This window comes from Nerophis ophidion, linkage group LG05 (assembly GCF_033978795.1).
Source record: "Nerophis ophidion isolate RoL-2023_Sa linkage group LG05, RoL_Noph_v1.0, whole genome shotgun sequence".
Classification (NCBI taxonomy): Eukaryota; Metazoa; Chordata; class Actinopteri; order Syngnathiformes; family Syngnathidae; genus Nerophis; species Nerophis ophidion.
In genome coordinates, this window is record NC_084615.1 from 7,729,070 (window position 1) to 7,742,266 (window position 13,197).

Sequence of the window (13,197 nt, forward strand, 5' to 3'; positions counted from 1 at the left end):
TGTGGGACAAAGGAGTTTTTGAGTCTATTAGTCCTGCACTTGGGATGAAGCAGTCTAGAACTGAACAGGCTCCTCTGGCTACTGATAACACTATGCAGAGGGTGACTGGCATCATCCAGGATGCTCACTAGTTTGTCAACAGTCCTCTTCTCTGCCACCCTCACCAGTGAGTCCAGTTTCATTCCCATTGTAGAACCGGCCCGCCTGATCAGTTTCTCAAGTCTGGAGCTGTCCTTCTTAGAGGTACTGCCCCCCAAATCCTTTCACACTACCATGTAGAACAGAACACTGGCAACCACAGACTGGTAGTACATCCACAGGAGTTTTCTACAAATGTTGAAGGAGTGCAGTCTCCTGAGGAAGTACAGCCTGCTCTGTAAAGTGCCCTCTTTGGGGATTGTAATAGAGATCCATCTGGATTCATCAACTTCATTCTAAACATTTCTTCACAAAAAAAGAAAATCTTTAACATCAATATTTATGGAACATGTCCACAAAAAATCTAGCTGTCAACACTGAATATTGCATTGTTGTATTTCTTTTCACAGTTTATGAACTTACATTCATATTTTGTTGAAGTATTATTCAATAAATGTATTTATAAATGATTTTTGAATTGTTGCTATTTTTATAATATTTAAAAAAAAAAATCAAGTACCCCCATTTGAGAACCACTGACTTAGATTATATGCATCATTTCAAGGAAAGAAGAGCCGTCAATGTTCTTTCTACTTTAAAGATGGTTCAGGTATTTTATTAACCTGCTAAAGTACATCGTGAAGTATTCTTGGAAGGTGGTATTGTAAAATAAGTGTAAAATCATGTACATTTATTTAAGCTTTGCAACATTCCACACATTTATCGAGTCACATGGGGAAGTTGTTTGCATATGCTGAAATAATCTGTTCAAAGTAAATCTTGGAAATTGAATAAATATAACATGCGTTGAACTGGATTGTAGTACATAACTATGTGTTACAGCTTTAATAAATTATAAATGGGTTGTACTTGTATAGCACTTTTGTACCTTCAAGGTACTTAAAGCGCTTTGACACTACTTCCACATTTACACACAGACTGATGGAGGGAGCTGCCATGCAAGGCGCTAACCAGCACCCATCAGGAGCAAGGGTGAAGTGTCTTGCTCAGGACACAACAGACATGACGATGTTGGTACTAGGTGGGGATTGAACCCGGGACCCTCGGGTTGTGCACGGCCACTCTCCCACTGCGCCACGCTTTAAATCATTGAATCATAAAATGAAGTCCACCAAACAGTGATCATTCACTATTAGTATCCATCCATTTTCTTTACCTCTTTTCCTCATTGGGTCATGGAAGCTGAACCCTATCCCGGCTGAATTTGGGCAAGAGGCAGGATACAACCTTGACTGGTCGCCAGCCAATCACAGGGGACATATAAACAAAAACATTGTTTACACTCACATTCACACGTAGAAAATAAAGGATACAAATAACACCACGGAATGTTATTCTTCAAAGTTGTTCGAATAAAAAGGTGTAAAATATTCATATTCCAGGTATTCTTCAGTAAATATCCCAAGGCATTTAATCGATCGCAACTGAACTGTTTGGTTTATCTTTAAGTTTCGCCTCTCATCTGAAGAGACTTAATCAGTTTGTGCTCGTAGACATAGATTGGTCAAACGTAGTCTTAGACTTAGATTGGTCAGATCGTATAGTGGCTGGTGCCAAAACCCCAAATATGTATACTCCAAAACCAGGAGGGTGTGCCTGGGCAAGAACGATGTTGCCCTACAGTAGTGAGAAAAACAGGTAGATGCAAAAAAAGCAATCCTACGGTCAAAGCCATGCAACAACAGTCACTGAAGTTTAATTTGCCCTCGTTAGCATTGAGGTATTGTGTGGCAGAACGATCGCTGTAGATCGACTACTACCGGTCCAAAATAGTCGGAATTACCCATGATAGCATTCCAAAAAACACTCTGGTCACCTTATTCTACTTCTTGATAAATATGCTGTACACAATTTTAAAAACAAAACAATAGTGCTGTAACTTACAATGAATATATGGTATAACGAAGTTATTTTCATCAGCGATCATCTACAGACTGTAAAAAGAACAGCAAAATAATATAGAAATTAAATAAATGAATCAATGAAATTTTACTGATATAGCCCCAAATCACAAGGGCGTCAAAAGACTGCACAATCCACAACGACATCCGACAAATTAAGCTCAAAGAACGCCAAATGCAATGCACACAAGTCTGTAAGAAGTCTATTTGTAAAAGTCTTACCTCCCCAGTAGAAGTGTGTCTCCTGTCAGGGAGCACCAGAGTGTTGGCGTGGCTGCCCGGGACTATAGTAGAACCTATACTCATTCTGGGTCCAACTAGCATGTAGCGTTTGTCTCCTGATCTGTACTGGATGCTGTGACACAGTGTCCCATCATAATTAGCGTCTTGGAGATATTTGGAAGTGTACTCTGTGGATTTGGAGCACTGCATGGCAATCAGCACGATGATGCTGATGACAAAAAGCAGCGAGACCGAGCCCAAAGTGATGATGAGGTAAAAAGTCACATTGTGGTCCTCCTCCTCCACTTTTGCTGCTGCACGTTTGACATCAGAAGCTGCAAAAGCCTCTTTGGGCTCCACAAGTTTGACAGTCACTGTAGCTGTTGCTGACAGGGAAACGTTGCCGTTGTCTTTGACCAGTATGAGCAGTCCATGCTCAGCCTCGTCCGTCTCTGTGAAGGAGCGAAGTGTTCTGATCTGGCCCGTATAGCGGTCCAAAGTAAAGAGACTGTGGGCAGTGACTTGCTGCAGTGAAAACAGTAACCAGCCGTTATATCCTATATCAGCATCATAGGCTCGGACTTTAGTCACCAAGTCTCCTGCTTTCATATTGCGGGGAATCTCCTCCACACCTTCAGCAGAACCGTTGGAGCTGACTGGATACAGGATGACTGGAGCGTTGTCGTTCTGATCCAGAATGAACACCTTCACTGTCACGTTGCTGCTCAGTGGAGGACTTCCACCGTCTGTGGCCACCACTTGGAACTGGAAACTTTTCAGCGTCTCAAAGTCGAAACTTTTTAGCGCTGATATTTGTCCATTTTCAGTGTTTATACTTAGAAATGAAGACAGTTTACTTCCTTCTCTTCCATCCCTGACAATATGATATGAAATGGCAGCATTCTCGTTCTCATCACGATCAGAAGCTCTGACAGAAAAGACAGAGGCTCCTGCATGGTTGCCCTCAGTAACATAGAAAGTATAAGGACTGGATGAAAACTCTGGACTGTTATCATTCACATCTGAAATAAAAACACTTATTGTCTTTTCAGATGAGAGTGCAGGTTGACCAGCATCTCTTGCAATGACTAAAATATCATACTTGGATATTTGCTCTCTGTCCAGAGGCGATTTGGTCACTAAAGAATACATTTTGTCTTGTAATGATGGTGACAAAAGAAAAGGAACATCCTCACCTATGGAACAAATCACTTTGCCATTGAGACCAGAGTCCAAGTCATTAACACTGATTAAAGCAACTGTAGTTCCAGGTCTGGAATCTTCAGGAATGGAACTAGAAAATGAAGTCACTTCAATCTCAGGTGCATTGTCATTAATGTCAACTATTTTGATAATGACACTTTTTTCCGTTGTTAGTGGCACAAAACCTTTATCTGATGCTTGAATTTCAATTTCAATTATGTCATTTTCTTCATAGTCAATAGGGCCCTTCACCACAATTTCACCTGTATTTCCATTAATATCAAACAACTGCACAAGATTTTCATTCGTGCTTTTGCCGAAAGAATAAACTACGTCTCCGTTAGGACCTTCATCTAAATCGGTTGCATTCACTTGCGCGACTGCTGTTCCTATTAGAGCATTTTCATCAACCATCACTGAGTAAACATCTTTAGAAAAAACAGGTGCATTATCATTAATGTCTAACACTTTTATTAAAATATTAATTTCTCCTGTTTTGGGAGGTTTTCCTCCATCAAAAGCTGTTAAAACTAGTGAAATATGTTCTGTTGTCTCCCTGTCTAAAGATTTTTTAACAACCAATATGGGGATTTTCCCCTCCTTTCCCTTATCTTTAACTTCTAAGCCAATATATTCATTTTCACTAAGTTTATAATGCTGCACAGAAAACTGACCACTATCTCCATCCTGAGAAGCTTTAAGCTGAAATCTTGCTCCAGGCAACACTGATTCTGAAATATTTAATATAGTTTCCTCCTCTGAGAAATGAGGAGAATGATCATTTATATCCATTACTTCCACTCCAACATAATGCACCTCCAGTGGGTTTTCTAGCACAGTTTTCAGATTCATCACACACGTACTGCTTTGTGGACACTCCTTTTCTCTGTCGATCTTCCTGCTGACATAAAGGATGCCATCGGTCTGACTCACATAGAAAAGAGGCTCAGCAGTGCTGGAAACAATCCGATACCTGCGCTCTTTCAGTGTATTTCTATCCAATCCAAGGTCTTTTGCAGCATTCCCGACCACAGTTCCTTCATCCACCTCCTCGGGGATGGAGTATCTTAATTGTGCTGAAGTCTCGCTGCACAAAAGCACCGCAGCCACGAAGCCGAGCAAACACCGTATCGCCCTTCTTTGTTCCATGGTGATACCAAAAAAAAGATCACTGCTCCATTCTAAGAACACAATCCTTGTAAAAACTAAATCCAAAGGTGAGATGCATGAAAATATTCCTCTAATAAGCCATTGGGTGATAAAATACACACAACACAGACACGACGATCGTGTCAGCGCGAATGTCATCAAAGGGGTGGGAAGAACAAGCCGCTGATTATATGACGTCACATCATCATTGAATCTGTGCGTGTATTTACGTTGACCCCTAGCGACCAAACATCATATTGCAGAACAAGCCTGGAGACAACTTGTTTTTAAAGACACAACAAAGTTCTGACTTACATTCTATTTTTACAAAAGCCAATATTATCCTTTAATGTAAACAAAAAAAAACTATTTAATTTTAAGAATTAAAGCGTAAAATAAGTCAGATCCCCTCAAGAATGTGCATGCAAGTAGTAAAATAAACTGCTTGAAACCTGCAAATCCTTTAGGAAAATAAATCAGCCTCCTACTGAACTATGCACCAGATGAACTAAACAAAGCCAAGTAATATTAGCAACCATGAATAAATCATAAACCTGATGTACCATATATAGTCAGTAATATGTTATGTAAACTATATGCACTTTTTTTGTATTAGTCTGATTTGAGTCATTTTGCACAAAGGGTGCGAGATTGATATTGTTCAGCATTATAGACAGTAGTAAAAGTCTAAACTCTAGACATGTATAGTTTTAAAAGTTCCACTCCTTTAAAACACCAACGAGAAATTAATATTTAAAGCTAGTTTGAAATATCAAGCAACTTTCCTTTGACATCAAAACATATCTACTTCCTGAAGTCACTCACAACTTGCACATACCCAAGTAAAATGATTTAGTGGCAAAATTTAACATATGACATTATTCAGAAGATATATCAAATAAATGTAATCAAGAATCATCCATTAAATGCAACTGTTTCCTAAACTAAAACAATAATAATAAATGTATACTGTTACATATGATTTATCTACAAATTATATACGTGAAATGAAAAAACGGTGTCAAGGACATAAAAAACACTGAGTTCCAATAAAAGCATACAATTCAAACCGATATTAATGATCACCAAATATGTCATGTTATGATATGGGTAAATCATTTAATGACGTTATACAAAATACACAAAATGTCTGTCTTACCTCCCCAGAAGAAGTGTGTCTCCTGTCAGGGAGCACCAGAGTGTTGGCGTGGCTGCCCGGGACTATAGTAGAACCTATACTCATTCTGGGTCCAACTAGCATGTAGCGTTTGTCTCCTGATCTGTACTGGATGCTGTGACACAGTGTCCCATCATAATTAGCCTCTTGGAGATATTTGGAAGTGTACTCTGTGGATTTGGAGCACTGCATGGCGATCAGCACGATGATGCTGATGACAAAAAGCAGCGAGACCGAGCCCAAAGTGATGATGAGGTAAAAAGTCACATTGTGGTCCTCCTCCTCCACTTTTGCTGCTGCACGTTTGACATCAGAAGCTGCAAAAGCCTCTTTGGGCTCCACAAGTTTGACAGTCACAGTAGCTGTTGCTGACAGGGAAACGTTGCCGTTGTCTTTGACCAGTATGAGCAGTCCATGCTCAGCCTCGTCCGTCTCTGTGAAGGAGCGAAGTGTTCTGATCTGGCCCGTATAGCGGTCCAAAGTAAAGAGACTGTGGGCAGTGACTTGCTGCAGTGAAAACAGTAACCAGCCGTTATATCCTATATCAGCATCATAGGCTCGGACTTTAGTCACCAAGTCTCCTGCTTTCATATTGCGGGGAATCTCCTCCACACCTTCAGCAGAACCGTTGGAGCTGACTGGATACAGGATGACTGGAGCGTTGTCGTTCTGATCCAGAATGAACACCTTCACTGTCACGTTGCTGCTCAGTGGAGGACTTCCACCGTCTGTGGCCACCACTTGGAACTGGAAACTTTTCAGCGTCTCAAAGTCAAAACTTTTTAGAGCTGAGATTTGTCCATTTTCAGTGTTTATACTTAGAAATGAAGACAGTTTACGTCCTTCTTTTCCATCTCTGACAATATGATATGAAATAGCAGCATTCTCGTTCTCATCACGATCAGAAGCTCTGACAGAAAAGACAGAAGCTCCTGCATGGTTGCCCTCAGTAACATAGAAAGTATAAGGACTGGATGAAAACTCTGGACTGTTATCATTCACATCTGAAATAAAAACACTTATTGTCTTTTCAGATGAGAGTGCAGGTTGACCAGCATCTCTTGCAATGACTAAAATATCATACTTGGATATTTTCTCTCTGTCCAGATGTGATTTGGTCACTAAAGAATACATTTTGTCTTGTAATGATGGTGACAAAACAAAAGGAACATCCTCACCTATGGAACACATCACTTTGCCATTGAGACCAGAGTCTAAGTCATTCACACTGATTAAAGCAACTGTAGTTCCAGGTCTGGAATCTTCAGGAATGGAACTAGAAAATGATGTCACTTCAATCTCAGGTGCATTGTCATTAATGTCAACTATCTTGACGTTCACACTTTTTTCTGTTGTTAGTGGAGCAAAACCTTTATCTGATGCTTGAATTTCAATTTCAAACATGTCATTTTCCTCAAAGTCTAACAGACCCTTCACAACAATTTCACCCGTTGTTTCTTTGATATCAAATAATTGCCCCAAATCTTCATTCATATTTTTACTAAAGGAATAAACTACATTTCCACTCGATCCTTCGTCTAAATCAGTTGCATTCACTTGAATGACAGTTGTTCCTATTGGAGCATTTTCATCAAGCATCACTGAGTAAACATCTTTAGAGAAAACAGGTGCATTATCATTAACATCTAGCACATTTACTAAAATATTAATTTCTCCTGTTTTGGGAGGTTTGCCTCCATCAAAAGCAGTTAAAACTAGTGAAATATGTTCTGTTGTCTCCCTGTCTAAAGATTTTTTAACAACCAATATGGGAATTTTGCCATCTTTACCTTTAATTTTTATTTCTAAGCGGAAATAATCATTTTCACTAAGTTTATAATGCTGCACAGAAAACTGACCACTATCTGCATCCTGAGAAGCCTTTAGCTGAAATTTTGCTCCAGGCAACACTGATTCTGAAATATCCATCATTGTCTCCTCCTCTGAGAAACGAGGAGAATGATCATTTATATCCATTACTTCCACTCCAACATAATGCACCTCCAGTGGGTTTTCTAGCACAGTTTTCAGATTCATCACACACGTACTGCTTTGTGGACACTCCTTTTCTCTGTCGATCTTCCTGCTGACATAAAGGATGCCATCGGTCTGACTCACATAGAAAAGAGGCTCAGCAGTGCTGGAAACAATCCGATACCTGCGCTCTTTCAGTGTATTTCTATCCAATCCAAGGTCTTTTGCAGCATTCCCGACCACAGTTCCTTCATCCACCTCCTCGGGGATGGAGTATCTTAATTGTGCTGAAGTCTCGCTGCACAAAAGCACCGCAGCCACGAAGCCGAGCAAACACCGTATCGCCCTTCTTTGTTCCATGATGATACCAAAAAAAGATCACTGCTCCATTCTAAGAACACAATCCTTGTAAAAACTAAATCCAAAGGTGAGATGCATGAAAATATTCCTCTAATAAGCCATTGAGTGATAAAATACACACAACACAGACACGACGATCGTGTCAGCGCGAATGTCATCAAGGGGTGGGAAGAACAAGCCGCTGATTATATGACGTCACATCATCATTGAATCTGTGCGTGTATTTACGTTGACCCCTAGCGACCAAACATCATATTGCAGAACAAGCCTGGCGACAACTTGTTTTTAAAGACACAACAAAGTTCTGACTTGCATTCTATTCTTACAAAAGCGAACATTATTCTTTAATGTATACAAAAAACAACATATTTATTTTAAGAAATAAAGCGGAAAATATGTAAGATCCCCTCTCAAGAATATGCATGCATTTAGTAAAATAAACTGCTTGAAACCTGCAAATCCTTTAGGAAAATAAATCAGCCTCCTACTGAACTATGCACCAGATAAACTAAACAAAGCCAAGTAATATTAGCAACCATGAATAAATCATAAACCTGATGTACCATATATAGTCAGTAATATGTTATGTAAAATATATGCACTTTATTTGTATTAGTCTGATTTGAGTCATTTCGCACAAAAGGTGCGATATTGATATCGTTCGGCATTATAGACAGTAGTAAAAGTCTAAACTCTAGACATGCATGGTTGTAAAAGTTCCACTCCTTTAAAACACCAACGAGAGATTAATATTTAAAGCTAGCTCGAAATATCAAGCAACTTTCCTTTGATATCAAAACATATCTACTTCCTGAAGTCACTCACAACTTGCACATACTCTAGTAAAATGATGTAGTGGTAAAATTTAACATATGACATTATTCAGAAGATATGTCAATTAAATGTATTCAAGAATCATCCATTAAATGCAACTGTTGCCTAAACTAAAACAATTATAATAAATGTATACTGTTACATATGATTTATTTTCAAAATATATAAGTGCAATGCACAAGCAGTGTCAAGGACATAAAAAACACTGAGTTCCAATAAAAGCATACAATTCAAGCTGATATTAAAGATCACCAAATATGTCATGTTATGATATGGGTGAATTATTTAATGACGTTATACAAAATACACAAAATGTGTGTCTTACCTCCCCAGAAGAAGTGTGTCTCCTGTCAGGGAGCACCAGAGTGTTGGCGTGGCTGCCCGGGACTATAGTAGAACCTATACTCATTCTGGGTCCAACTAGCATGTAGCGTTTGTCTCCTGATCTGTACTGGATGCTGTGACACAGTGTCCCATCATAATTAGCGTCTTGGAGATATTTGGAAGTGTACTCTGTGGATTTGGAGCACTGCATGGCGATCAGCACGATGATGCTGATGACAAAAAGCAGCGAGACCGAGCCCAAAGTGATGATGAGGTAAAAAGTCACATTGTGGTCCTCCTCCTCCACTTTTGCTGCTGCACGTTTGACATCAGAAGCTGCAAAAGCCTCTTTGGGCTCCACAAGTTTGACAGTCACAGTAGCTGTTGCTGACAGGGAAACGTTGCCGTTGTCTTTGACCAGTATGAGCAGTCCATGCTCAGCCTCGTCCGTCTCTGTGAAGGAGCGAAGTGTTCTGATCTGGCCCGTATAGCGGTCCAAAGTAAAGAGACTGTGGGCAGTGACTTGCTGCAGTGAAAACAGTAACCAGCCGTTATATCCTATATCAGCATCATAGGCTCGGACTTTAGTCACCAAGTCTCCTGCTTTCATATTGCGGGGAATCTCCTCCACACCTTCAGCAGAACCGTTGGAGCTGACTGGATACAGGATGACTGGAGCGTTGTCGTTCTGATCCAGAATGAACACCTTCACTGTCACGTTGCTGCTCAGTGGAGGACTTCCACCGTCCGTGGCCACGACTTGGAACTGGAAACTTTTCAGCGTCTCAAAGTCGAAACTTTTTAGTGCTATGACTTCTCCGGTTTCCGGGTTAATATTTATAAACGATAAAAAAATATTGTTTAAATTTGCCTCTCTGACAATATGATAAGTAATGAGAGCATTGTCACCTGCGTCCTGATCAGACGCTTTTAGAGAAAACACAGAGCCTCCAGGAGAGTTGTTCTCGGTGATATAAAATGTATACGGGCTTGTTGAAAACTCTGGACGATTATCATTAACATCCGACACAACAACAGTAATTGTCTTTTCTGTCGAAAACACTGGCTCGTTTGTGTCCTTAGCAACAATGGTGACCTCATACTGAGAAACATGTTCCCTATCCAGGTGTGACTTTGTGACGACGGCGTACATGTTCTCTTGTAAAGATGGCGATAAAGTAAAAGGAACTTCTTGTTTAATGTCACAAAGTACTTTACCGTTTATTCCAGAGTCTAAGTCACTGACACTAATTAGGGCCACGGTGGTTCCTACCTTTGCATCCTCCTTAATGGAGTTAGAAAACGAGGTCACTTCTATCTCAGGGGCGTTATCATTAACATCAATAATATTTATAATAACACTCTTGTCTGCTGTCAGAGGTACTTGTCCCTTATCTGAAGCTTGTATATCAATTTCATAGGTTTTACTTTTTTCAAAATCAACGTGGCCTGTCACGTGAATTTCACCTGTATGTGGGTCTATACTGAACATATCTTTCGCTATTAAATCAACCTCCTTACCGAAAGAATACACTATTTCACCATTCGCACCTAGGTCCAAATCCGTGGCGTTCACCTGGATAACAAAAGTGCCCACGGCCACGTTTTCGTTCAGAGAGACGGAATAAACCTCCTTGTCAAACACTGGAGAATTATCATTCACGTCGAGGACATCCAGGGTTATTTCTATGGATCCTGATTTAGCCGGCTTCCCCCCGTCTGTCGCCGTGAGGCGGAGCCGGTGTCTCCCGCCCGCCTCTCGGTCCAACTGCTTGAGCAGCACCAAAAACGGCACTTTCCGATCCTCCCCTCGATCCTTCACGTCGATGCGAAAATGTTCATTATGACTGAGTTGATATTGCTGGATGGAGAGCTGGCCCACGTCGGGGTCCCGCGCCGCCTGCAGCTGGAAGCGCGCACCCGGCAGTGCGGACTCGGATATTTCAAGCCTTTGTTCCTTTTCTGGGAAAACAGGCGAGTGGTCGTTGATGTCTAATATTTCCACAGTCACGTAATGCACCTCCAGTGGGTTTTCCAGCACGGATTTGAACTTGATCACACAGGGGCTGACGCGTTCACACACCTCCTCCCGGTCCACCCTGCGCGCCACAAACAAGACGCCGTCCTCCTGGTTCACCTCCAAAATGGGCTCCGCGCCGCCGGCCACGATGCGGTATCCGCGCCCTTTAAGCAAGCTCTTATCCAGCCCCAAATCCTTCGCCACATTACCGACAACGGTCCCCTCCTGGACCTCCTCGGATATGGAATATCGAAGCTGTGCAGAAACCGCATTCCATGAAGTAAGCGACAGCAAAGCCAAGCACCAGCGTCGCACCCATCGCCTTTGTTCCGTGCCTTGAAAATGACGAATAATCATCCTCTCGATTTGCAATATCCTGCAAAAGGCGTGTGTGTTCTGATGCTTGATGATCCCAAAATATATGATTTATAGGGAACGTGCATCCGCTGTCGATGACGCTACAGTATCCAGTAAGCTCTGGGGAAAGAACAATATCCAGGGTGCATGTGAGGAAAATAAAACTAAAGCCGCAGACACCGGGAAAAATCAAACTACACTGACCCCTAGCGTTAAAAACATGTAAAAACACCAATTTTACAGATGCATGGGTATCTAAAAATCATATTTTACAGGTTATCTAAACATGCCTTTGCTTGTACAAACGCGTTATTTTCTATAAGAAGTACTTTGAAATAACATAATTACACAGCCTAAAAGCCAAGTAATTGTCTTAATAAAGAGCACAATAGTATCAATGGCCTAGAACAGTGGTTCTCAAATAGGGCTTCGCGTACCCCTGGGGGTACTTGAAGGTATGCCAAGGAGTTGTTTTTAAATATCTAAAAATAGCAACTATTCAAAAATCCTTTATAAATATAATTTTTGAATAATAATTCAACAAAATATGAATGTAAGTTCATAAACTGTAAAAAGATATGCAAGAATGCAATATTCAGTGTTGACAGCTAGATTTTTTGTGGACATTTTCCATAAATATTGATGTTAAATATATTTTTTTTTTTTTGTGAAGAAATGTTTAGAATGAAGTTGATGAATCCAGATGGATCTCTATTACAATCCGCAAAGAGGGCACTTTAAGTTGATGATTACTTCTATGTGTAGAAATCTTTATTTATACTTGAATCATTTGTTTATTTTTCAACAAGTTTTTAGTTATTTGTACATCTTTTTTTCCAAATAGTTCAAGAAAGACCACTACAAATGAGCAATAGTTAATTTACAATTTAATAAATCAGAAACTGATGACATAGTGCTGTATTTTACTTCTTTATCTCTTTTTTTTTCTACCAAAAATGCTTTGCTCTGATTAGGGGGTACTTGAATTTTAAAAAATGTTCACAGGGGGTACATCACTGAAAAAAGGTTGAGAATCACTGGCCTAGAATATTGCCACACAAAAACAAAACGTGTAGGTTCTTATGCAATATGTTTCAAGAAAACATTTGAAGGTAAACAACGTGTTAGTATGGAAAATGTGTATTCAGCACCAAGGAGAGCGACAGCCACATACATTTCCAAAGCCAAGATAAAGTAAATAAAATCTCCTCTGACAGGAAAACTTTACCTCTTCAAAATAACTATCCAAATACTCACAATATGACTTAATTAAATAAAGTTTTGTGTGTATTGTTGCGTTCGGACCAAGTGTTCCTTCGAGGGAATTTAAGTTTCTGGTCAATCCCAAGTTCTTTTGATGACACATAAGCTGATTTTAAATGATCACCCATAACAGAAAAGGTATTTTGCAATGTATTTCAAAGTCTTGAGAGACCAACCTAAAAAACAACACATTCAATTCGCGTCGCCTAGTTGATCTGAAAACCTTACGGTAGCGCTGTCTTCTTCAATATCTC

At 40.1% G+C, this 13,197-nt stretch overlaps 3 protein-coding genes across 5 annotated transcripts in view; all 3 read right to left on the reverse strand.

Annotated features, from left to right (window-relative positions):
* LOC133552588 (protocadherin alpha-C2-like) overlaps positions 1-4,806 on the reverse strand; it is a 248,141-nt gene extending 243,335 nt beyond the window's left edge. The window contains exons 1-2 of one of the 3 annotated variants that reach the window (XM_061899863.1): positions 4,459-4,806; positions 2,283-4,383 (exon numbers count right to left, since the gene is read on the reverse strand). In XM_061899863.1, the coding sequence (XP_061755847.1) occupies positions 2,283-4,383; positions 4,459-4,793 (2,436 nt within the window). In that variant the 5' untranslated portion in view covers positions 4,794-4,806. Of the gene's footprint in view, positions 1-2,282 lie in introns of all 3 variants that reach the window. The other 2 variants (XM_061899862.1, XM_061899860.1) reach the window with 2 other exon arrangements.
* A 927-nt stretch (positions 4,807-5,733) lies between these two features.
* LOC133552446 (protocadherin alpha-6-like) lies at positions 5,734-8,342 on the reverse strand. Its single transcript, XM_061899640.1, has 2 exons — positions 7,970-8,342; positions 5,734-7,897 (listed from the first exon to the last, which is right to left on the reverse strand). Exons 1-2 carry the CDS (start codon positions 8,143-8,145, stop codon positions 5,734-5,736), a joined length of 2,340 nt encoding a protein of 779 aa, XP_061755624.1. The 5' UTR covers positions 8,146-8,342.
* Positions 8,343-9,133: 791 nt separating this feature from the next.
* LOC133552587 (protocadherin alpha-8-like) lies at positions 9,134-11,793 on the reverse strand. Its single transcript, XM_061899857.1, has one exon. It carries the CDS (start codon positions 11,678-11,680, stop codon positions 9,245-9,247), a length of 2,436 nt encoding a protein of 811 aa, XP_061755841.1. The 5' UTR covers positions 11,681-11,793; the 3' UTR covers positions 9,134-9,244.
* Between the last annotated feature and the right edge of the window lie 1,404 nt (positions 11,794-13,197).

What these genes read in the sequence shown, in the direction of transcription:
- LOC133552446 (XM_061899640.1), bottom strand. Translation starts at nt 8,145, where the DNA reads ATGGAACAAAGAAGGGCGATACGGTGTTTGCTCGGCTTCGTGGCTGCG. An exon ending in AATACACTGAAAGAGCGCAG is followed by an intron (nt 7,898 to 7,969) that starts GTATCGGATTGT and finishes CCTTTATGTCAG; the next exon opens with CAGGAAGATCGACAGAGAAA.
- LOC133552587 (XM_061899857.1), bottom strand. Translation starts at nt 11,680, where the DNA reads ATGATTATTCGTCATTTTCAAGGCACGGAACAAAGGCGATGGGTGCGA.